Raw genomic sequence first — 25,374 nt, forward strand, 5'->3', positions numbered from 1 at the left:
TCTCTCTCTGTCTGTGTGTCCAGAGGCGGTTAACTAACACTAACCGGTTAAACCCTCAACTAACCAACCCTGGCGCAGGACAAAAACAACACAAACTGTCACTAACAACAGAAAAACAACACTAAAAACTCTCATTCAATGTACAAACTAATTCAGAAGAAAAAAAAAGTTGCAAAGTAAAATGAAATATTAATACATTTGCAGATTCCACTTTTTTGTTTTATTGAGTTTTGGTGTCTGCAAACATAATTACAGAACAGAAACACACAAACACACGTGTATAGCACCAATAAACCTCTCAACTTTTGCTTCTTATGGCTGAATAAGAGGTAGGAAATAAAGAAATGCATGTCATTCATCTTCCAAAGAGGTTATGTGTGTTGAAAACAATGCACATTTATTCCCAATATTGTTGCAATTATTATATTTTATTTCTTTTTTTAACAGCATTTAAATTTATGACCAAGAAACCAATAAAAAGTGCAATATTTCTCCCAATATTGTTATTATTACACTTTATTTAACCGCAATTCTGTTTTCTTGCTTAAAAAGTGCACATTTTGCCCCATTTATGTATTTATTTATTTAAAACTCTCTTGATTTACAATCCAATTCACATTTTCTTCAATATTATTGTAATTATTATACTTTAACAGGATTTCAATTTAATAGATTCATGATCAAGAAACTAATAAAAATAGCATTTTTATCCAATACTGTAATTCTAATCATTTATTTATTATTTAACAGAAATTTAATACCAATAAAAAGTTTCTGCTTTTATTTATTTTTCTCTGTTTTTATGCTGCAATTCAATACATTGGAGTGCAACTAGAGAGTTTTAAAAATTATTTTATTCACACAAGGTATTTTTTTCTTGTTGAAAAGCATCATTAAAACAAAGTTACATAACAGCATAAAACCCTAAATGAGTCAGTATGACTGATGCTCTCGTGCTGCTGTTCTGCTACAAGTGGTTTGGCTTAAAATGAAAATAACATTAAATAAAAATAAATTAAACGTCGCATTCAAAGAACAATCTGAATATCAAACTTCTGCAACAAGCACACATTTCCATTGACTTCTATTGATTTTACACAGTGAATTATAAATACTACAGGCTGACACACACACTAACAGAAACATTTTGCACTGTTTAGAATGAATAAAAACAATATTTAATTCATTTATATATTGTTTGTACAACTGTAAATTGAAATCAGTGCAGAAATGGGAACAGAAAGAGACTTTAAGGAGAACAGAGACTCGTGAATCCTCCAATAAAAACAGAAAGCGTCTCTGTAGAACTACTAGTGGTTTTGTGCGTTTGGTCTCTGCTTCACCTGGTGTTTTAGTTGATCTGATGGTCCAGAAGTTGGTGGAGTTCGATGGTTTCGGTCCTGGTTCCTCGAGCGCCTCGGTCTCTGAAATTGGACAGAACTGGACGCAACCTCACGCCGTCCGCCGGCATGCAGCCCTCGATCGCTTTACGCAACTAAAACACACATCAGAGACTGTTAATGGATGGTGTGGTTATTATTTTGTTCATGCCAAAACCTCCTTTGGCCTTTTTTTTTGAAAGAAGTCTCTTCTGCTCACCAAGGCTGCATTTAATTCATTAAAAATACAGTAAAATAATTAAATATTTTTAAAATTTTAAACAGCTGTTTTCTATGTGAATATCTGTTAAACTGTAATTTATTTCTGTGATGCGCAGCTGAATTTTCAGCATCATTACTGCAGTCTTCAGTGTCACATGATCTTCAGAAATCATTCTAATATGCTGATTTGCTGCTCAAGAAACATTTCTGATTATTATCAACGTTGAAAACAGTTAATATTTTTGTGGAAACTGTGATAAATTTTATTTTTCAGGATTCACAGATGAATGGAAAGTTCAAAAGAACAGCATTTATTTGAAAGGGAAATCTTTTGTAACATTATAAATGACTTTACCGTCACTTTTGATCAATTTAATGCGTCCTTGACGAATAAAAGCATTCATTTCATACAGCGGTGTGCAATAAAATGTCCTAATTTATCTTGAAATGGACTCTATTACTCACATTATTTCACTCATAGAATATTTATAATCTTAGAAAATGCACTACAAATTAACTAGAACTAGCTTTTCAAACTAAAAAAAGACCAGTTTCATTGTACCGCATAACTTTTTTTAACCTTTTGGTAATCTAAAGAACTTTTTTCTCTGCTACAAAGAAACTTTTGTGCAATGGAAATTTCCTGTGGATGTTCAAGGTCCTTTACTGAACCATACTACCAATAAAGAAGCAATAAAGAGTGTAGATGATGTGGAAATATTTTGATCTTTAACTCTTGAATGTCATTTTTGTGTGACTGATAAATTCTCACCTCTTTCAGTGAAACTACTCCGACGAGTCGTCCGATACTGGTGACGTAAGCGTAATCCAGATTCAACACAGAAAACATGGTGTGAGTCTGTCGGAGAGAAAACGAGAGAGATGTTAAACGGGAATATCAGAGCAGACCACACTTTTATTGTTCTTCTGAAATTAAGTGTGATGTTTTATGTGGCATACTGTAGCATTACAGTTTTTCTCAGTCGCTTTGGTGCATTTCTCGAATCATCCTTACTGTAATATTTGCAAAGAAGTACGTGCATTTCTCAAAACAATTCGTACAAACAGCACCACACACAATGGATTACATGCAAAAGCCTGCAACTTACTCAAAATCTTTAGTTGATCTCTCAAAAGTAAGTATTTAAGTCATTGAACATATCAGTGCATCAGAATGAAAAGTCCTCGTGTCATTGATAAAGTCAGAATGCTTCGTCATGTTGTCAATATAACAGTGCTCTCTGTTAGTGTCACCTGATGTAAACTATGACAACAGTTTGGATGACAGTCACTGTACTGAAATGCAGAAGGCGGCACTTCTCATGTATGCCATATATACATTTCAGTACAAATTTACACTACTGTATGTGTGATATTGATTGAAAGAGACTGGATAGGATTCACAGTTACACTTTTACTGGTCTGATAAAAAAACAAAAAAACAACAACATTACAAAGTCATTGTGATATAGAAAAGAAGAAGAAATATGGGCACAAAGGCGAAAATAAAAAATTAGAAAGTCCATTGTCAGACTTTGTTACTCTGTCTATATGTTCTTTCCAATTGAAGGTTCATGAGATACTTTCAGTGAACTGGTTTGTCATCTGTATTCTCTTCATTAGTGAGATTCACTTGCACAATTCATGGCAAATTTATAAAAAATCTAATAGAAATGTGTAGAAAATATGCTTGATAGTTTATGACAACTAGATCAACCATTTTGCATTTAATAACTTATACGATGAACTAATAACTAGATGTTTTGAGGGGTAAGATTATATAAGCACAGAGGACTATATAACACATTTTGATCAACATGACAATAGCAACTGATAATGTAGGAAACGCAGACAAATGGGTAACACTTTATTTCAATAGTCCACTTTAGACATTCTACTAATAGTAAGTAACTTTTCAACTACATGTCAACTAGCAGTCATTAGAGTATTAGTAGACCGTCTGCTTCATATCTTCATTTTGATGGGTCCACAACATACTGACTATGAGAAACTTTGCAAGTATATGTCAACTTATTCTACTAACCCTAAACCTACCCTAAGTCTACTCTGAGAGTTAATAGACATGTAGTTGCAAAGTTACTTACAACTAGTAGAATGTCTAAAGTGGACAATCAAAATAAAGTGTTAAGGACAAATGTACATAATCAGTTGTGTAAATGTACCAAAGCAATTGCAACTTGTTGAAAAGAATGAGAAACTGCTTTTATGATGTGCACAAGTGACTAGATGATGCGGAAGTTGAACAAGTAGTTTTGAGAATTTCATTTCTGATCTGAGAAATGCACCAAAGCCACTGAGAAAAACTGTAACTAACAACGTATCACCATGATTATGATGTCACAATTGTGTTCCCTAAATAAACACACACACCTTGTGCAGTGAAGTGTGCTCCACCAGCTGGAAGGGGGCGGGGTCAATCTTGCAACTGTTGAAGTTCATCTGCTCGTCAAGCTGTTGCTCCTCCCACTCTTCAATCTGCATTCACAACCAGAGTTACTGTATGTGAGTGTGTGTGTGTGTGTGTGTGTGCTGGTGTTCCTTATTTTATGAATACCAAATATCCCCACAAGGATAGTAATAATAGCAGTATATTTTGGGCAGCGGCTATTTGCACTGTGTAAATAGCTACAGATTCTATTTACATTATGTTAAAATAGGATTTTCTGCTATTTATTTATACTACTTATTACAAATAGTGGCAATTATATGCACCTCAGTATCGTAGTACAATATAAAATAGTATGCAATAATAACTTATTGAGTGTAAATTTTCATTTTAATTCAAATTATTAAATGGATGCCACCTTATTGGGACAATAAAGCCCTCCCTACACCTACCCTAACCCTACTCATTACTTTATTTTCAACTTTTTGATTATTTCCTTCATTTTTATTGAAAATAAATGCTTTTCTGATGTGATTTGAAATTTGAAAAGGGAGAAAAAAAAGTTTCTCAAAAAGGTGGATTCTAACCCGGGTCGCTCGCGTCAAAATGAGTTCTACACACGTTTTACCATCTGCGCCACTAGAGCTGACAACTTACGACTGTCTTTTGTAATGTTGAATAGCCCAATCACACGTTGGTGGGCGGAGTTAGTGCAAATAGCCTCTGCCAACAAGGCGGGCTATTTGCACTTAGTGTAAATAGACACTCCGTATATATTTTGACCTTGTGTGGACAGTTTTTGGTCCCCATGAGGAAACAGGCTTATAAATCATACAGAATGTAAAAGTGTTTTGAGAATGTAAAATAGCCTGTAGTTTTGTGTAAGGTGTCGGTTTAGGGTAAGGGGATAGAAAATACAGTTTGTACAGTAGAAACACCATTATGCCTATGGAATGAACCCATAAAACATGGAATCCCTACATGTCTGTTAAAATGTCCTCACCTCTTGAAGTATCGTATCATCCCCTGCGTCTGGGTCGTCCTGGAAAGAGATGGAAACACACACACACACACACACACACACACACACACACACTCTTAGGCTGAAAACAGAATTATCTGGTTTATTTTTCCCTTTTTTCCAGTTCAGGATTCTTTCTTTTCCATTTTTATTTTTCTGGATTCTGTTTTAATGGCTGAATCTGAATTATTTATTTATTTATTTTTACAATAATTATTTTTTTTCAGAAATTATGTTGTCAGTTTTAATTTTTCTGAACCAATGATTTAATATACATTACTGATCAAAAATGTTCCAATGAAGGTGTAAAACATTAACAATTTAACCAATTTTTAAAAATGTAATGATTTTTATGAAATTATTTTTAATTTATTTTTTGCAAACAAAAGTGCTGCACAACATGGAAGAAAAATTGTGATATTCCTTAAAAAAATTAAATGATAGTTAATAATTTTATTGTTATTATCACTCACACTAGCCATTATCACATTATGATTATTACACAGACCTTTTTTTTTTTTTCATTTTTTATGACTGGATTCTGCAATTCCAAGTGAATACCTGTGTTATTATTAAACTAAATTAAAAAGGCACTCACTTACTCAAAAACACCATTTTTCTGGAGTACATTAGTGTGTGTTAGATGTCTCACCTCCATTGCCTCGATGTCAGGACGAGAACAGAAGAACTTCTTTAAGTTGAGACCAGAATCATAAACACCTGAGAGACAGAAAAAGTTTCATATATCCACAATATGCATTTATTTGCTATTTAAGTAAATATTTGATCAAGCACACTAAACTCAGCATCTGATATTAAGTGTTTTGCAAGCATAAATATATCAATTAAGAATTAAAAACTTATTAAAAATATTTTTTCATATTTTACACACAACCAGCCAAAATAAAATAATAATAATGTGAAGGATGTTTTATGTTATTTTAAGATCAAAAGAAGTCAATAGGAGGTTCTTGATATTACTTGTAATCTCTTCTTCATCTACAGACGGCTTCAGAGCAGATTTCAGAGGTTTAGTGGATTCCAGATGAGCGGATGCAGACTCTTTTGCGGACGTCTACAACAAACAGACACACAAACACACACATATATATCTATCCATAATCAACAACTGTCTCCAAAATAAAACAAAAAACAACTGGATATTTGTGATGCAAATCAGTGGCTGCAGCAATAGAATACAGCATTGCAGTTTTTATTCTAATTGTCAAATGTTCACCGTCTGACCTCGAAGTGAACCTTGTATCTGACAGGCATGGTGGACGCATTTTCCTCTTGCAGGTGCTGCAATCGCTGCGTTAAGAGCGCCAATAACTGAGCACGCTCAACAGAACCCAGCAAGAGCATCGACTCTGAGAGACACAATGAAAGAAAGATCAGACAGAAAGATCAGGACAACACTGTACACACATCATATTTACTTCATATTAAAAGGCCTTCATTTTAGGAAAAAAAATACAAATTGTTTCTAATGATCTGAAAAACCTAACTCTCTAGTCATGCAATGTTTATTTGAATACCAATTTTACAATGCATGTCATTTCAAAGCAAAACAAAATTACATTAAATAAAATAGAATAAAATGAAAGAAATAAAAACAGTAAAAAGACTGATTTATAAAAATAACGATAAAAAATACAATTAAAAATTATTCTAAAAATATAAAGCTCATTTAATACTTTATCTCAACATCCTGTCAGCATAGTGCATGGTTCACAAATATTATTTAGGTTATGTGTCTGGACAGTCCCGATAGATTTATATTTTATTCTCATTTATGTTTATTTTAAAATAAATATAGGTTAAGTCATTGGCAACCACAACCAGCACCAACACTACAGTATGTGAGAAATGAGTGTGTATCGTGTGTGTGTGTGTGTGTGTGTCTGTGTTTGTACCTGCAGATTTCACCAAAGGCAGTGTTTTCAGATTTCCTGAACGCAGGATCTTGATTATGTCTCTGTAGGTGGAGTTCAGTGTGATATAACAAACTTCTCTTTTCATAAAGTCCTCCACATAAATATTATACTTCCTACAGACAGAGAAGAGATATCTGTGAAAAACTTTGATGCACAACAGAGAAATACAGACAAAATTTTGAATGAAGGCAATTCATAAGTTGTTTCAGACCAGTGGAAAGAAAACCACCAAAATGCACTTTTAAGTGTTTATTTTATTGCACTTTATCTATTTGCATCTGTAGATTTCAATTTCAATTTCAATACATATCTTTAAAGAGATTTTTCTCCACTTCAGCAGCACTTACATAAACCAAAACTTAGAGTTTTATTCCTCTCTATATTCTGAAGGTTTTTACTGAGGGGATTGTTCATATATCATTTACATGTTTTTTTTTTTATTGCACTTTATCTATTTGCGTCTATAGATTTCAATATATTTAAAGGCCATTTTCTCAAAATGAGTTTTTTCTCCACTTTAGCAGCACTTACATACACCAAATCTTAGAGGTTTATTCCTCTCTATATTCTGAAGGCTTTTACAGAAGGGTTTGTTTATATATTATTCAGACTCGTTTATATAACATTTTATTCCTAGAAACGTGGTGAAAATGTGTTTTTTTTTCTGGCCGTTGACGTTATTTTCAGATTTATAGAGTGATAAAAAGAGAAATCCAAAATCCCCTTTATAGAAACCTTTAACTCTGATATGTCAACAAAATCAAAAAAGAATTTTGAACCTGACTTCATCCAATGTTCAGATTTATTTTCTGGAAATGAGTGCAAAATAGTGCATATTTAATTATATAATGCATCGCTTGCATATTTAAACATCACATTTCAGAAAACTTAATACAAAACATGTTTGCAGTTCTTAATGCAATCAATCAACTGGGGAAGTATGGTGATTGGTTTTCTATTTGTTAAAATTTTTACACTACTCACCTTGGGTGTCTTGCCTTAAATTCAATTTAACGCAAACAAAATTTAACTGCCTTTAATTTTTTGTTAAGTACGGCTAATGTGCACGTTGTAATATGTATGTTAATGTGTTAAACCTGAGCATGCTGGGTGAACTGCAATTACTGTATATACACTAATGTATTTCACACAATACTGTTTTTTTCATGCACCTGTGAAGTCTGAGATTTTGGGCTTTTTGGTTTTTCATAAAGTGTTTTTTCAGACTAGTGGAACGAAACCATGCAAAAGACACTGTTAAGTGCTTCTTTTATAGCACTTTATCTATTTATGTCAATAGATTTCAATTACAATACATATATTTAAAGGCCGTTTTCTCAAAATGAGTTTTTTTCTCCTACACTTCTGTAGCACTTACACACACCAAACTTTACATTTTTATTCCTGTCTATATCCTGAAGGTTTTTACAGAAGGATTTGTTCATATATAATTTGCTTGATTATATACAACATTTTAATCCCCAAAACGTTGTGAAAATATAGTGTCTTCTGTCTGTTCTAATCACTTTATGAATTATGAAGTGACAAAAATGAGATGAGACTAATATGTCATAAAATTTTTTAAAACTGACATCATCCAGTGTTTAGATTTTTGTCCTAGAAATGTATGCAAATTAGCGCATATTTCATTAAATAAAAAATGTTTGCAATTACCAATGTCATCAATCAGCTGGGTAAGTAAGGCAATAACTATTAGTTTTGTTTGTTTTACCCTATTCACCTGCAGTGTCTCGACTTAAACATCTGATATTCTAGCTATTTTTAGTAGTATGTACACTTTAAAAGCATGATGAAATTCTACTCTAACTGAAGTGTTTACAAAATCCCTTGAAAATAAGTCCAAATTAACTGCTAAGAAAAGTTTTGGTGGTGCACAGGATCAGCAAAATGTGAAATAGAAAGAAAAGACTTACTCTCGGTGGCCCCAGCTGAGCGTGGGTAGGTAAGGCAGTTTTTTAATGCGGATAACTGTGTCGTAGATGGACGGCTGAAGACTCTGAGAGACCATGTTGGCGAGAATCACAGAGATCAGGATAGGCAGAGTGTAACTGATCTGACCCGTCAACTCCATCATGATCACGCCAGTCGAGATCGTGTGAGTGACTCCTGCCGTTAACGCTGCCGCTCCTGAACACGAGAGAGAGTTAAAGCTGATTAAAAGCTAAATCAATGCCTAATTTTGACAAAGTATTCAGACGTAACTTAGGTGTGCATGTCTGTCTCACCTATGACAGCGTACGCTCCGGGCACTATGTTGTATGTGTGTCCATCAATATTAAATCCATCTGGAAACAATGTGGCCAAACCTTCACCTATCAAACGTCCAAACCCAGCACCTGAAACACACACGTATGCATTCCCTTTAGTTTGAGAGTCAAATAAGTAATTATATCAATAGATACGGTTAAAAATGACTGGTTTAAAGGTCCGTTCACACCAAGAATGATGACTTAAACCACCGATCAAAATTCTGACATTTTTTTAAAATTCTGAATTTATTTGATCAAAAATTTATAAAATTGCTTAATATTATTACAATTTAAAGTAGCTGTTTTCTATGTGAATATCTGTTAAACTGTCATTTATTTCTGTGATGCGCAGCTGTATTTTCAGCATCATTACTCCAGTCTTCAGTGTCACATGATCTTCAGAAATCATTCTAATATGCTGATTTGCTGCTCAAGAAACATTTCTGATTATTATCAATGTTGAAAACAGTTGTGCTGCACAATATTTTTGTAAAATATTGCTCTGAATGTAATTCCAATGATATCATTCTTTTCTTTTGTTATAATTGTGGTGTGGACTTCCCAATATAGAGTTAGAGGGATTTTTTAACCTTTATGGTTTAAGTTACTGTTATAGTTTTCATCCATGGTGTGAATGGGCCATAAAAAGGTAGAAATGCTCCAAAAAAAAAAAAAGTAGTAAATATCATTTTTTAGGTAAAACACACAAACACATACCAATGACGAAAATGGGAACGAAGGAACCACATGGTATAGGAAGGGTTATGGAAAGAGCAGACATCCAGAACTACATAACAAACAATAGTAATGCTCATTAAAACACAACACACACACACACGCACACGCATACATGTGCGCACACACACACGCACACACGCACACGCACACACACTTGCATCAAAAAACAAGTCAAACATTCACAAATATACTGTTTACATTAAAAAAATAGTAAGAAAAATCAGTTAATCATTATATGAAGCCTTTAAAGCAACCAGATTTCTCAATAAAGAAGAGGTTTAGGTACTCAGCTATAGTTTGAGGACAAAACTGTGTGCCTGTGTGTTTATTTACCTTCATGATGACGAAGACGGAAAGAATGATGAAGACGTTAGCCTGCGGATGTTTCCAGGCGGCTAGATGATCGTCATTATCAAAGTCAGCTACGATGCCATTATTTGACCAGGTGCGATTGTCAAAAAATGAAATCAAGGAATCCCTTTGTGTGAGCTATAAATGGTGAGGAAATTATGTCATAAACAAGAACTGGTTCGATATAAACTTAATAAAAATAGTTCAGCCAAAAATGAAAATTATCTAAAAATGTGCTCACGCTCAGTTCATCCGAGATGTAGATGAGTTTGTTTCTTCATCAGGTTTGTAGAAATGTGTCTCTGCATCAGTGTCTCAGCAATGGATGCTCTGCAGTGAATGGGTGCCGTCAGAATGAGAGTCTGATAAAAACATCACAATAATCCACAGCACTCCAGTCCATCAGTTAACATCTGGAGAAGACAAAAGCTGAAACTAATCCAGCATTAAGACGTTTTTAACTAAAATACGAGTCCATAATAACGCTTCCTCCAGTGAACAAGTGCATCTGCTGTTGTCTCTCACATCAAAGTCCAGCCACATATTTTGATCTGGACTGTTTTGATCTGTGCAGATTTCTCTCCTGATTCAGAACAGAACACTTTTTCACTGGAGGAAGCGTTATTATGGACTCAGATTTGAGTTAAAAACGTCTTAATGCTGGATTTGTTTCAGCTTTTGTCTTCTCCAGATGTTAACTGATGGACTGGAGTGCTGTGGATTATTGTGATGTTTTTATCAGCTGTTTGGACTCTCATTCTGACGGCACCCATTCACTGCAGAGCATCCATTGCTGAGACACTGATGCAGTGACACATTTCTACAAACTGATGAAGAAACAAACTCATCTACATCTTGAATGAACCTGAGGATGAGCACATTTTCATTTTGGGTGAACTATTCCTTTAAAAAGACATTGGCTTTCATGTTTCATTTAACTGCTAATTGTGCATGTACTGTATTTAAATAAGGCAATTTTATTGTAGTGTATGACTGCATTTGCTGCTAATGGAGCATTTTATTGCCTCATTTTGAGTCACTGATTAATTAAAGAGAACAAGAGTGTGTATAAAAGAGAAAGAGATGATGATGCGGTATTTTATATGAGTGAGTGTTGTTGAGATTGATTAATAAATGCTTTAATGTTTCTCTAAGCTGTCTCATTAAGATTATTAATGGATGGATTTAACAGCCTGGGGAAAAAACACATGTTGTGTGTATTGTGAGTGTGTGTGTGTGTGTGTGTGTGTGTGTGTGTGTGTTACCCGTCCGGCCATGAACTGCCCGAAGCCCAGAGGGAAAGTGAGAGTTGAAATCAGCACAGAGACCAAAGCGGAATATAAGAAACAACTAGACACAAAACACATGATTAGACACAAACAAAGACATGTTTGACACATCATAGACTTCTATTGTTTTTACAGTATATACAGCGAATTCTATTATCTAATATTATTTTTCATGACATTTTACCCTTATCGTTAGTTCTGCTCTAGGAATCACTTACTTCTTCATGAGGAAGCTGTTTGTGGCTTTCTGCTTCTTCACAAACAGAGAAATCTTTCCATACAAATACACAAAGAAGGCTCCACCAAAGCCACATACAATCCTGCAGAGAGAAAACGTTCGTGCGTTGAAGTCACAAACCACGAGGGCGATTTTACCACAGTTATAGGCATTTTAAGGTGCATCTCTGTAGAGCTTTCCAGAAAAATTTCATTTTTGAGCCTAAACACATGAAAAATGTCTGCTAGTGCCACAAAAACAAATACACAAGCCTTAATAGGTTAAGAAATTTAGCTTGTAATGTAAGTGTATATTTTGTGCACTACTGCTTTTTTATGACTTGTACTCATCTTAACTTTTAAAACATGCTCCAACAATATTTGTTTTATTTTCAGCTTTAAAAAATATTTTTTCCACTTATTTTTATATATATTCCACTTTATATAAATATATAATTTTTTTTTTTTACATGTTTACATTTAGTCGTTTAGCGGACACTTTTATCCAAAGTGACTTACATTATATATTATGTAATTATATATTTTTTATATATACACACTAGGGGTGTGCAGCGGAGCCATTATTTGTATCTGTATCTGTATTCGGATAGATCCGGACGTGGGCGTGGCTTAAACCGGAAGTTTAAAATACCATTTTAAACGCAAATCTGTTCGATTCGTAGTTTTAATTTAACAAATATGCCTTGTATAACTAAAGAAAGTAATATTTTTTATTAAAATTATAATTTTGTAAATATATTTTATTTAAAACGTTATCAAAAAAGAAAAATAACTTTATTCTTCTTATTTTCCAGTGAAACTTTGTGTACAAATTTGACAAGAGACAAGCATCCACAATCTTAAGAGCACTAGTAGACAAAAAGAAGCTGAAAAAAATAAAATAAAATAGAAATGGAAAGAAAGTGTTAGCCTATCATAGCAGGATGACAATAAAGCTCGCTTGAACTTTAAGTAACTTATATCATGTGTTGCGGGAGTCTGTGATCATTTACGAGTTTTGTTTTATCAACAGAGCTCAACAAATCATTTGGACCCTCCAAAAGCCTCGATCAAACATCGCTTTTCTTCGTCTTGTATAATTAAATGTAATGCCATTCAGGAAAAGGGCTAATGTAATGCAACTAATATATATATTAGTGTTGTCAAACGATTAATCGCGATTCATCACATCCAAAATAAAAGTTTTTGTTTACATTATATATGTACATGTACTGTGTATATTTATTATGTATATGTAAATACACACACATACAGTATGTATTTTGAAAATATTTACATGTTTATACATTTATATATTCATATTCTTATATTTTATATTATATATAAATATATAAACATGCATGTGTTTGTATTTATATATACATAATAAATATACACAGTATACAGACATATATTATGTAAACAAAAACTTTTATTTTGGATGCGATTAATCGCGATTAATCGTTTGACAGCACTAATATATTATATATATATATATAAACTTTGATTTTTCACTATTAGATTTTAACTAATAGGCATTAATCTGCATTTACTAAAACATGGAAGTGAAAAAAGAGGCAGAACCAGTGCTATTATGGTAAATAATTAATAAAAATTAATTAAAAAAAGGCATATTTTCAGAAAATAAAAATGGCAAAAACACAACAAAATTAACTAAAATGTAACTAAAATTAAGATGAAAACAGAAAATGTGTAAAAAAAATGAATTAAAAATGTATTAAAACTATAATAGCATCTATAATAGTCTCAATAATACTAAAATTACACTACTGACCCCATCGCAGCAAAGATGGGAAGCTCCTGCAGGTCAAAAGGAAAGTCCAGCCTGTATTTTGTTGCATAAAGAGCCATAAGTGTATCTGAGAGAGAGAGAATAACTCAAATCACCATCGACTGTGCATTTCATTCAAGTACAAACAAGTAAGAGCCCTTGCTGGTGTTAAAAATGCTGTAACACACAGCCCAAAGTGGCTTATTACTTTATTAATATACATATGCACCGCACAAACACGCACCTTCCTGTCTGTTCCACACCGGCAGAAGTCTGAAGATAAAGGCACCGAACGTAGCAGACAGAAATCCACGCCAGTAGTTTCGTGCGACGAAAAACATAGATGTGACCTCTAAGCTGAATAATGCACCTGAAACACACAAAAACTCACAAATCAGACAAAACCAGCACAATTTTGAGCAGAAAATTACATATTCAGAAACTTTAAAAAGGGTATTTGCAGGTAAAGTGTTTAAATACACTTCTGCACGCTGAAATGTACAACATCAAAATATTAACTTGTCTGCATATAAAGCGTAAAGTCATGTACATGTGTACAACTTTACACGCATACAATTCTTTACAAGTCCTAGTGAAATGTGAACATAATTGGAGTATGTTTTATAAGAAAATACCATTTCAGTCTATTTCATGTTTAGTTTAATGTGTTGATTCTTTGTACTTATTAGTGAAATTTACCAGCAATTTCTGAATGACCAGCAATTTTTATTTTATTTAAAACAAGTCGCACCAAGGCTGCATTTATTTGATCAGACAAAAATAGAGTAAAAATTCTATAATATTATTACAATTTAAAACAGCTGTTTTCTATGTGAATATCTGTTAAACTGTAATTTATTTCTGTGATGCACAGCTGAATTTATCAATGTTGAAAACAGTCGTGCTTCACAATATTTTTGTGGAAACCATGATACATTTTATTTTTCAGGATTCACAGATGAATAGAAAGTTCAAAAGAACAGCATTTATTTGAAATATAAATTTTTGGAACATTATAAATGTCTTTATTGTCACTTCTGATCAATTTAATGCATCCTTGCTGAATAAAAGTATTAATTTATTTTAAAATTCTTACTGGATGGTGGTGTACATCTGAACAGAAACATGATATTTGACATTTCTTACACATAACAGTTAACACACACACACACACACACACACACACACACACGTTCTCCCACCTCCTATAGGAGCAGCAAAGCAGCAGCCAATTCCCACAGCACATCCGACCGTCAGCATCTCCTCGTTTCTGGCCTTATTCTGTTCAAAACACACAAGAACTAGATACACAACAAATCTACTGCAGTGAATGCTATAATAAAGTTTTTAAATACCTTATAAATACTACTGAAGTGCGACATGAATTTGCTGAGAAGAGCTGCACACACACTGCCGACATGCACGAACGGACCCTACAGGACAGAAAAATACACGCTTCAGATAAAACATTTATGCATTTAGCAGATGCTTTAATCCAAAGCCACTTGCATTGTAGTCAAAGTATACATATCAGTTCATGCAAACTCAGGCAGTAAGGATGAAATTAAGAAAAGGCTGCTTCGAAGCAGGGTTACTGCAGTTAATTAAAACTGTAAAACCATAGAAATGAATAAATATTTACTTGAAATAAAATAACTAAACCTGAAAGAAAAATTATATATATATATATATATATATATATATATATATATATATATATATATATATATTAGTGTTGTCAAATGATTAATCGCGATTAATCGCATCCAGAATAAAAGTTTGTGTTTACATATATATATATATATATATATATATATATATATACACACATACAGTATATATTTTGAAAATATTTACAAGTTTATACATTTATATATTCATATTCTTATATTTTATATTATGTATAAATATATTTAATAAATAAACCTAACATTTTTCTTAAATATGCATGTGTTTATTTATATATACATAATAAATATACACAGTATACGAACATATATTATGTAAACAACAACTTTTATTTTGGATGTGATTAATCGTTTGACAGCACTAATATATATTTAACTAATATAACGCCGCTTATTAATATATTATGATTTTACAGTAAAATCCGTAACTACAATAACTATAGCAATTATTGAGGAAGTGGTGCATTTTTGTAGATATACAAAAATAAGTCTGTTTTTAAAAAGTCTTTTAAAAAGAGCGATAGAGGGAGAAACTACAAGAATAAATTTGCACACTTGTAACAGATAAAAGTGCACACTTGTTTCTGTCCTACAGAGGGCGTATTGTCCACATTAAAGGCCCTGATATACTTCAAACGAAATCGAAGAATGAACTGATATGACGTCATTTCGAACAAAATCAGGCCGAAACGAAGTTCGTTTTGAGTTCATTTCGGCAGTTCGAAACAGCTCACCGTAGCGAACTTTCTGGGAGGACACTGCCTATGTCCCTATAAACCAAAAGGCTTAAAAAACATACTAAATTGTGTTTTTTTGAAAATCTAAAAAGGGAAAATCCTGTAAGGGGTAGGTTTAGGTGTAGGGTTGGTGTAGGGCAATAGCACATACAGTAAGTACAGTATAAAAACCATTACGCCTATGGAGAGTCCCCGTAAACCACAAATGCGAGTTTGTGTGTGTGTGTGTGTGTGTGTGTGTGTTTACCTCCTTGCCCACGGGTAACTCACTTCCGAGCACACAGGTCAGACTGATAAATTTGGACACTAATGTTTTGAAGGTGAAATATTCCTGCAGCATCACTCCTCTCAGAGACGTCTTCGTTTCGGGAATGCCAGACCCTGAACCACACACAAACACTAACGAGTTACTGTATGAAGAACCACACAGAGACTTCATTGCATGACACCCGTTTGAACAGCTCACAAATGATGCTTTGCTTTATACTGTATGTACAGTAATGATGCTTTGTGAATGTATGCGTCTCACCAGCGGCCTGAATTGACACTATGTTTGCGAATCCTGCCGCGAAACACATTAGAAACATCGAATAAGCGACCCACGCCAAATACTGCAGGATGACATGACTGTCTGCAAGATCGTAGATCCACCTGTGTGCTGGAGAGAGAGAGAGAGAGAGAAAGGAGAATGAGATTTTATTATTACAGTAATGAAAATACAGAAGAGAAATATTCTTTAATGTCATAATGAAATATGAATGGTTTTAAAATGGACTTCATTTTAATTAATTAATTAATTTGCACACTTGAAACAGCTAGAGTGCACTGGTTTTTCTGTCCTCCAGAGGGCGCACGATTCACATTAAAAACACTGAAGATAAATTAATTACTTTGATTATAATAAAAATTGTATATAATAAAAAAATATTTAAAAAAATAAGTAATGAGTAATTTAGTTTTGCAGGAAAAATTATAAACAAACAAACAAATAAATATTTCAAAAAATCACTCTTACAGCAAAATTGTATAAAATATTTTTTTTTAAATAAGTCATTCAGTTTTGCAGAAAACAATGATAATTAATAAACATGTGGTTTCATCAAATTTCAGAAATACTTTTTTTTTTTTTTTTTCTTGAAGCAAAATATCATTATCCGATTATATAATTAATTATATAATTGTTTGTTTCTTCAAATGAATGAATTAATGGATCAATCGATTAATTAATTAGTTAATTAATTTGCTCACTTGAAACAGAAGGTGCACTGTTCACATTAACATGACTAAACTGAAGACATTTTTTTAATTTGCTTATAAAAAATTATATAATAAAAAATATTTCTTTTTAAAGTAATTCAAAGTAATTCTGTTTTTCATTAAATTTCAGAAATATGTTTAATGGCATAATTAATTCTGAATGGTCCTAAAAAGGAGCTTTAAATATATTGAAGCAAAATATAATTATCTGAATTATTTGTTTCTTAATAAATAAATTAAATGAATGAATGAATGAATGAATAAGAACCAAAATTATTTTTTTGTCTGATGTCAGAGAAACTTCAGTGCTATAAAAAAACCACCTACAGTATGTGTAACCCAGAAACCAAAACACTCATCTTAAAAACCTATAATAAACATCAAGAACCTTTTAACAATGTTTTAAAAAAATATATATATAATCTTGTAGGTATATTGGCTAATTCTGACACCCAAACTCACATACATACACAAACACTCACCCTCTGTGAAGAGGTCAACAAAGATATCCATGGCAAAGCTGAACACGGCCATGATGAACCCCAGGATCATGAGGTAGATCCAATCCGCTCCGATAAACGACACAAAGAGCCGCTGAAAATGTGAGGCCCAGACTGCACACAGAGAGAGAGAGGAACTACATTACCCACAATGCATCAGCACACACCTGCCTTAACCCTGGCACAGAGTCAGACAACATTACCCACAATGCTCCATTAGAGGGTGCACTGTTCACACTGAATTGAGAAATATTTCAGTTAATGACTTTAATTATATATTTTTTAATAATAGAAATATAATAATTTATCATTTTAATAATGTATTTTGATTAATATATTTTAATTAATTTATTATTTTAATAAATTCATTCAGGTTTCCAGAAAAAAAAAAAACATTATAAAGGTCCAATCGAATTTCAATATAAAGTGTTGCTGAAAACAGTTTGTATTTAAACTTTACACATGAGACTAAACTAAAATAAAAAATATAATAATTTATAATTGTAATAATGTATTTTAATTAATATATTTTATTAATATTTTAATTTACTTATTATTTTAATGAATTCATTCAGATTTAAAAAAAAAAATATTATAAAGGTCAAATCGAATTTCTATTTAAAGTGTTGCTGACAACAGTTTGTATTTAAACTTTACACATGAGACTAAACTGGGCTAAAAGGTAAAGTACTGAAGTGAGATTTTCTCTTATAAACGCTTTAGTGCTGTTGAAACATTGTGGGAGTGTTGTAGAAGCGTTGCTATAACGTTGTAGGCCTGTTGTTACGGATTTACTTACCTCCACACTTCCGAGACAGACTGAGATCGGATAAAGATCTTCGGTGGCGATCATTCTTTCGAAGACAGGCTGCATCTTTTGTGTAAATACCTCGTTCCTACAGTAAAGACACAGATATTGATTCAAAACTATATAAAGTATACCTACCATGTGTGACCATAGATTACTTCAAAGTTGTTACTGCAGTAAAACCATAATAATTAGTCGTTTTGCGCGGTTAGTATTTTTTAGTTTAACCTCTGGTTTACACCAAATTACAACAGTTTTATTGTGGTAATAAATAACAACGCTAGCTCAGCTGGTATTTTTCTCTGAAACTGTGAATGTTTTGTCAGATTTACCTCACTTATGTGGTGAATTTTGTTCCCTATAACTGATGAACTCACCAACCTAAAAATTCTTTGAAGCACAGCTTCTTCTTAAGTTTTTGTTTAACCACTGTTTCAGAAACCATTTCCAGATTTACGTTACGTTACGTTACGTTACGTTACGTTACGTTACGTTACGTTACGTTACGTTACGTTACGTTACGTTACGTTACGTTACGTTACGTTACGTTACGTTACGTTACGTTACGTTACGTTACGTTACGTTACGTTACGTTACGTTACGTTACGTTACGTTACGTTACGTTACGTTACGTTACGTTACGTTACGTTACGTTACGTTACGTTACGTTACGTTACGTTACGTTACGTTACGTTACGTTACGTTACGTTACGTTACGTTACGTTACGTTACGTTACGTTACGTTACGTTACGTTACGTTACGTTACGTTACGTTACGTTACGTTACGTTACGTTACGTTACGTTACGTTACGTTACGTTACGTTACGTTACGTTACGTTACGTTACGTTACGTTACGTTACGTTACGTTACGTTACGTTACGTTACGTTACGTTACGTTACGTTACGTTACGTTACGTTACGTTACGTTACGTTACGTTACGTTACGTTACGTTACGTTACGTTACGTTACGTTACGTTACGTTACGTTACGTTACGTTACGTTACGTTACGTTACGTTACGTTACGTTACGTTACGTTACGTTACGTTACGTTACGTTACGTTACGTTACGTTACGTTACGTTACGTTACGTTACGTTACGTTACGTTACGTTACGTTACGTTACGTTACGTTACGTTACGTTACGTTACGTTACGTTACGTTACGTTACGTTACGTTACGTTACGTTACGTTACGTTACGTTACGTTACGTTACGTTACGTTACGTTACGTTACGTTACGTTACGTTACGTTACGTTACGTTACGTTACGTTACGTTACGTTACGTTACGTTACGTTACGTTACGTTACGTTACGTTACGTTACGTTACGTTACGTTACGTTACGTTACGTTACGTTACGTTACGTTACGTTACGTTACGTTACGTTACGTTACGTTACGTTACGTTACGTTACGTTACGTTACGTTACGTTACGTTACGTTACGTTACGTTACGTTACGTTACGTTACGTTACGTTACGTTACGTTACGTTACGTTACGTTACGTTACGTTACGTTACGTTACGTTACGTTACGTTACGTTACGTTACGTTACGTTACGTTACGTTACGTTACGTTACGTTACGTTACGTTACGTTACGTTACGTTACGTTACGTTACGTTACGTTACGTTACGTTACGTTACGTTACGTTACGTTACGTTACGTTACGTTACGTTACGTTACGTTACGTTACGTTACGTTACGTTACGTTACGTTACGTTACGTTACGTTACGTTACGTTACGTTACGTTACGTTACGTTACGTTACGTTACGTTACGTTACGTTACGTTACGTTACGTTACGTTACGTTACGTTACGTTACGTTACGTTACGTTACGTTACGTTACGTTACGTTACGTTACGTTACGTTACGTTACGTTACGTTACGTTACGTTACGTTACGTTACGTTACGTTACGTTACGTTACGTTACGTTACGTTACGTTACGTTACGTTACGTTACGTTACGTTACGTTACGTTACGTTACGTTACGTTACGTTACGTTACGTTACGTTACGTTACGTTACGTTACGTTACGTTACGTTACGTTACGTTACGTTACGTTACGTTACGTTACGTTACGTTACGTTACGTTACGTTACGTTACGTTACGTTACGTTACGTTACGTTACGTTACGTTACGTTACGTTACGTTACGTTACGTTACGTTACGTTACGTTACGTTACGTTACGTTACGTTACGTTACGTTACGTTACGTTACGTTACGTTACGTTACGTTACGTTACGTTACGTTACGTTACGTTACGTTACGTTACGTTACGTTACGTTACGTTACGTTACGTTACGTTACGTTACGTTACGTTACGTTACGTTACGTTACGTTACGTTACGTTACGTTACGTTACGTTACGTTACGTTACGTTACGTTACGTTACGTTACGTTACGTTACGTTACGTTACGTTACGTTACGTTACGTTACGTTACGTTACGTTACGTTACGTTACGTTACGTTACGTTACGTTACGTTACGTTACGTTACGTTACGTTACGTTACGTTACGTTACGTTACGTTACGTTACGTTACGTTACGTTACGTTACGTTACGTTACGTTACGTTACGTTACGTTACGTTACGTTACGTTACGTTACGTTACGTTACGTTACGTTACGTTACGTTACGTTACGTTACGTTACGTTACGTACCTACGCACGCGCTTGTGTGACGCTAGCCCGCGTTGCGCGCATGTTGCAAAGGAAAGTCTGTCAGGAGATTAAAGTAAGTTTTTTCACGTGCTATTTATTGTTTTATATCGAATTAATCTTATCAGTGCATTCAGTTGTCTTACTAAATAGGCCTAAGCGATATTATTCTGATATATGACGATATATTGCGGCGGCGACATTGATAACGATTTTGCGATGTCATTTATTGTTGCGGGAATGTACATATATTAAAACAAAACCTAATATTGAATTATAAAAAAACAAAAAACAAAACAACAGTACGCGTTAGATACTACTTGTGGCAGAATAAGCCGCTAAAAATAATTTTCATCAAAACTTGGTATCGTAACAACCTTATTTACACCAAAAATATTGTTATTTATTATTTTGTAATATAATATTTTGGTCATATTGCCCAACCCATAATATCGAATACAGAGTGTTTGTTTTGGTAATTAAGAGTATTGAAAGAACTAATTAATACAGTCAATGAATTTGCTCTTATACATTTAATATGTTTATATTTGGTACAATTATAATTTATGGTTTGATATTAATACAGTATTCATAGTCTGTGAGTATAGTTAAATTATAAAAGTACACATCTCATTTTATATTCAAAGGACATTTATTTGATGCATATTAATGTCATTGATTATTCATGGCTGCCACAGTATCATCTATTTTTATTTTAATTCAGAGATAATAAAAGACTTGCACGAACAACAAAGTATGTACACATTGTATAAATGTAATTGTTAATAATATTAACTCCTTTTACTTTAGTTTACTTTAATGACAAAACATACAAACGTAATGGCTTTGACCATTTTCAATGTCCCTTTTTTAACGTTAGTGTATTAAAGACACTTCCAGTGTTTGCTGTAATGGTTTCTGCTGCTGCATTTGTGTTTATCACTATTTCTTCTTCACTTTTTACATGCACATTATTATTATTACTCTTTGTGAAAGTATCCTTCATTTCATCAGACTAGTGATATTTTAGTATTAATGAGATACCGTTGTAGTTTTATTAATAGTTTTTATTATTGTAAATGTTATATTTTCTGTTTTTATTTAATTTTCTCTTATAATGTGAGTAATTACGTTACGTTACGTTACGTTACGTTACGTTACGTTACGTTACGTTACGTTACGTTACGTTACGTTACGTTACGTTACGTTACGTTACGTTACGTTACGTTACGTTACGTTACGTTACGTTACGTTACGTTACGTTACGTTACGTTACGTTACGTTACGTTACGTTACGTTACGTTACGTTACGTTACGTTACGTTACGTTACGTTACGTTACGTTACGTTACGTTACGTTACGTTACGTTACGTTACGTTACGTTACGTTACGTTACGTTACGTTACGTTACGTTACGTTACGTTACGTTACGTTACGTTACGTTACGTTACGTTACGTTACGTTACGTTACGTTACGTTACGTTACGTTACGTTACGTTACGTTACGTTACGTTACGTTACGTTACGTTACGTTACGTTACGTTACGTTACGTTACGTTACGTTACGTTACGTTACGTTACGTTACGTTACGTTACGTTACGTTACGTTACGTTACGTTACGTTACGTTACGTTACGTTACGTTACGTTACGTTACGTTACGTTACGTTACGTTACGTTACGTTACGTTACGTTACGTTACGTTACGTTACGTTACGTTACGTTACGTTACGTTACGTTACGTTACGTTACGTTACGTTACGTTACGTTACGTTACGTTACGTTACGTTACGTTACGTTACGTTACGTTACGTTACGTTACGTTACGTTACGTTACGTTACGTTACGTTACGTTACGTTACGTTACGTTACGTTACGTTACGTTACGTTACGTTACGTTACGTTACGTTACGTTACGTTACGTTACGTTACGTTACGTTACGTTACGTTACGTTACGTTACGTTACGTTACGTTACGTTACGTTACGTTACGTTACGTTACGTTACGTTACGTTACGTTACGTTACGTTACGTTACGTTACGTTACGTTACGTTACGTTACGTTACGTTACGTTCGTTACGTTACAGAGTGTTTGTTTTGGTAATTAAGAGTATTGAAAGAACTAATTAATACAGTCAATGAATTTGCTCTTATACATTTAATATGTTTATATTTGGTACAATTATAATTTATGGTTTGATATTAATACAGTATTCATAGTCTGTGAGTATAGTTAAATTATAAAAGTACACATCTCATTTTATATTCAAAGGACATTTATTTGATGCATATTAATGTCATTGATTATTCATGGCTGCCACAGTATCATCTATTTTTATTTTAATTCAGAGATAATAAAAGACTTGCACGAACAACAAAGTATGTACACATTGTATAAATGTAATTGTTAATAATATTAACTCCTTTTACTTTAGTTTTACTTTAATGACAAAACATACAAACGTAATGGCTTTGACCATTTTCAATGTCCCTTTTTTAACGTTAGTGTATTAAAGACACTTCCAGTGTTTGCTGTAATGGTTTCTGCTGCTGCATTTGTGTTTATCACTATTTCTTCTTCACTTTTTACATGCACATTATTATTATTACTCTTTGTGAAAGTATCCTTCATTTCATCAGACTAGTGATATTTTAGTATTAATGAGATACCGTTGTAGTTTTTATTAATAGTTTTTATTATTGTAAATGTTATATTTTCTGTTTTTATTTAATTTTCTCTTATAATGTGAGTAATTTTTTGTTTTAGTGTTTTTTTCATTGTTATTATTATAATTGTCTTTAAATATGTTGTCTTTTTTATGTTCAGTTTTAGTTATTTTAGTACAAGTTAAACTAACTGAAAATGAGCTGAATTATTATTTTTTAAAAATTTTGTCTTATGTAGTATTCATTTAATTTCAACAAAATTTTTTTTTAGTGTTTTTTTTTTCATTGTTATTATTATTATTATCTTTAAATATGGCTTTTTATATTCAGTTTTAGTTATTTTAGTACAACTTAAATTAACTGAAAATGAGCCGAATTAAAATGTATTTAAGTTTTTATTTTTATTTTTTTTATCTTATGTAGTATTTATTTCATTTCAAGTAACAAAAATATTATTATGGTTTTAGTTTTACTTCTGGTTAACTATAATTACCCTTCTCTCTATATAATGCATGGAAAAAGCTATCTTTCCTATTCATTCCAGTGACACTTGCATTCATCTAAAAACCACCAATCAGATGTAGCTCCAGCATCTACCAGCAGGGGAAAACAGAAAAATAGAGAAACACTTACCAAATTATTCTCGTCCGTACCGTCCACAGTCATGATTACGATCACACAGACACACACACACACTTGATTGCTACACACACGTCACAAACACACGCGGCGAGCGTGGATGTGCGGTCAGTCGTGTGACAGTGTTTGTGAGTTTTTATATGTGGAAGAAGTTAGAAATATGAGGCGGGAATTACAGCGAGAAACTCCACCCACTGCGTGCTAGAGATGAACACGAGTACCTGAGTACTCAGAAATGATCAATCACGAAAACAGTTCATTTTTAATATTATGATTGGCTATATTTATGTAGAAGCAAACAGTCTATTCTGTTGATGAATCATTCGACTCACATGAATGTCTGTGGTGAACTTTAAATAGAAAAGAGCTTAAATAATGAACTAAAAACTTGCCATTCAAGTTTACTTGCTACTAAATTAAGATTTCTGTAGGTAAATGAATGCGAATCAAATCAAATGAATATTATTTTTCAGTTTAGACGGTACCAGAACAGTCAAATCTGTCTTTTTCTATGAACTGAATCAAATTTAGCGATTAAATTCTAGATGCACAAAGGAGTTCATGAGAATTTGCTCAGTGTCTGTGACGCATCAAGAGCATAAACACTTCATAGAGGAAACACTTTTATCGCTCAGATCCGTCTGTTTTTACAAATCACTGTTTACAGATAAACACATGCTCAGACTTTTATTTATATACTGATTTTAGCTAAAATTGGAAGTTGTTTTGATGGTCAACAGTCTGTGGGAGTGAAAAGTACAGTTCCTCAGGTCCAGACGAAGAGCAGA

General features: G+C 33.2%; 1 protein-coding gene across 4 annotated transcripts; it reads right to left on the minus strand.

The window, feature by feature from the left end:
* Window positions 1–205: 205 nt before the first annotated feature.
* On the minus strand, window positions 206–24,720 carry clcn2c (chloride channel 2c). 4 transcript variants are annotated; one of them, XM_058744697.1, is made up of 23 exons: window positions 24,581–24,720; window positions 18,604–18,700; window positions 17,787–17,918; window positions 16,577–16,705; window positions 16,295–16,428; window positions 14,978–15,055; window positions 14,825–14,903; window positions 13,867–13,992; window positions 13,626–13,710; window positions 11,833–11,934; window positions 11,591–11,675; window positions 10,308–10,463; window positions 9,954–10,023; window positions 9,213–9,323; window positions 8,901–9,114; window positions 6,946–7,079; window positions 6,275–6,399; window positions 6,011–6,104; window positions 5,682–5,749; window positions 5,012–5,050; window positions 3,993–4,097; window positions 2,374–2,460; window positions 206–1,495 (listed from the first exon to the last, which is right to left on the minus strand). In XM_058744697.1, exons 1-23 carry the CDS (start codon window positions 24,611–24,613, stop codon window positions 1,352–1,354), a joined length of 2,427 nt encoding a protein of 808 aa, XP_058600680.1. In that variant the 5' UTR covers window positions 24,614–24,720; the 3' UTR covers window positions 206–1,351. The 4 variants fall into 4 exon arrangements, with proteins under 4 accessions (XP_058600680.1, XP_058600683.1, XP_058600681.1 ...); XM_058744700.1 differs by lacking the exon at window positions 24,581–24,720 and adding an exon at window positions 21,284–21,302; XM_058744698.1 differs by lacking the exon at window positions 24,581–24,720 and adding an exon at window positions 18,945–19,063.
* Between the last annotated feature and the right edge of the window lie 654 nt (window positions 24,721–25,374).

This window comes from Onychostoma macrolepis, chromosome 15, assembly GCF_012432095.1.
Source record: "Onychostoma macrolepis isolate SWU-2019 chromosome 15, ASM1243209v1, whole genome shotgun sequence".
NCBI classification, from domain to species: Eukaryota; Metazoa; Chordata; class Actinopteri; order Cypriniformes; family Cyprinidae; genus Onychostoma; species Onychostoma macrolepis.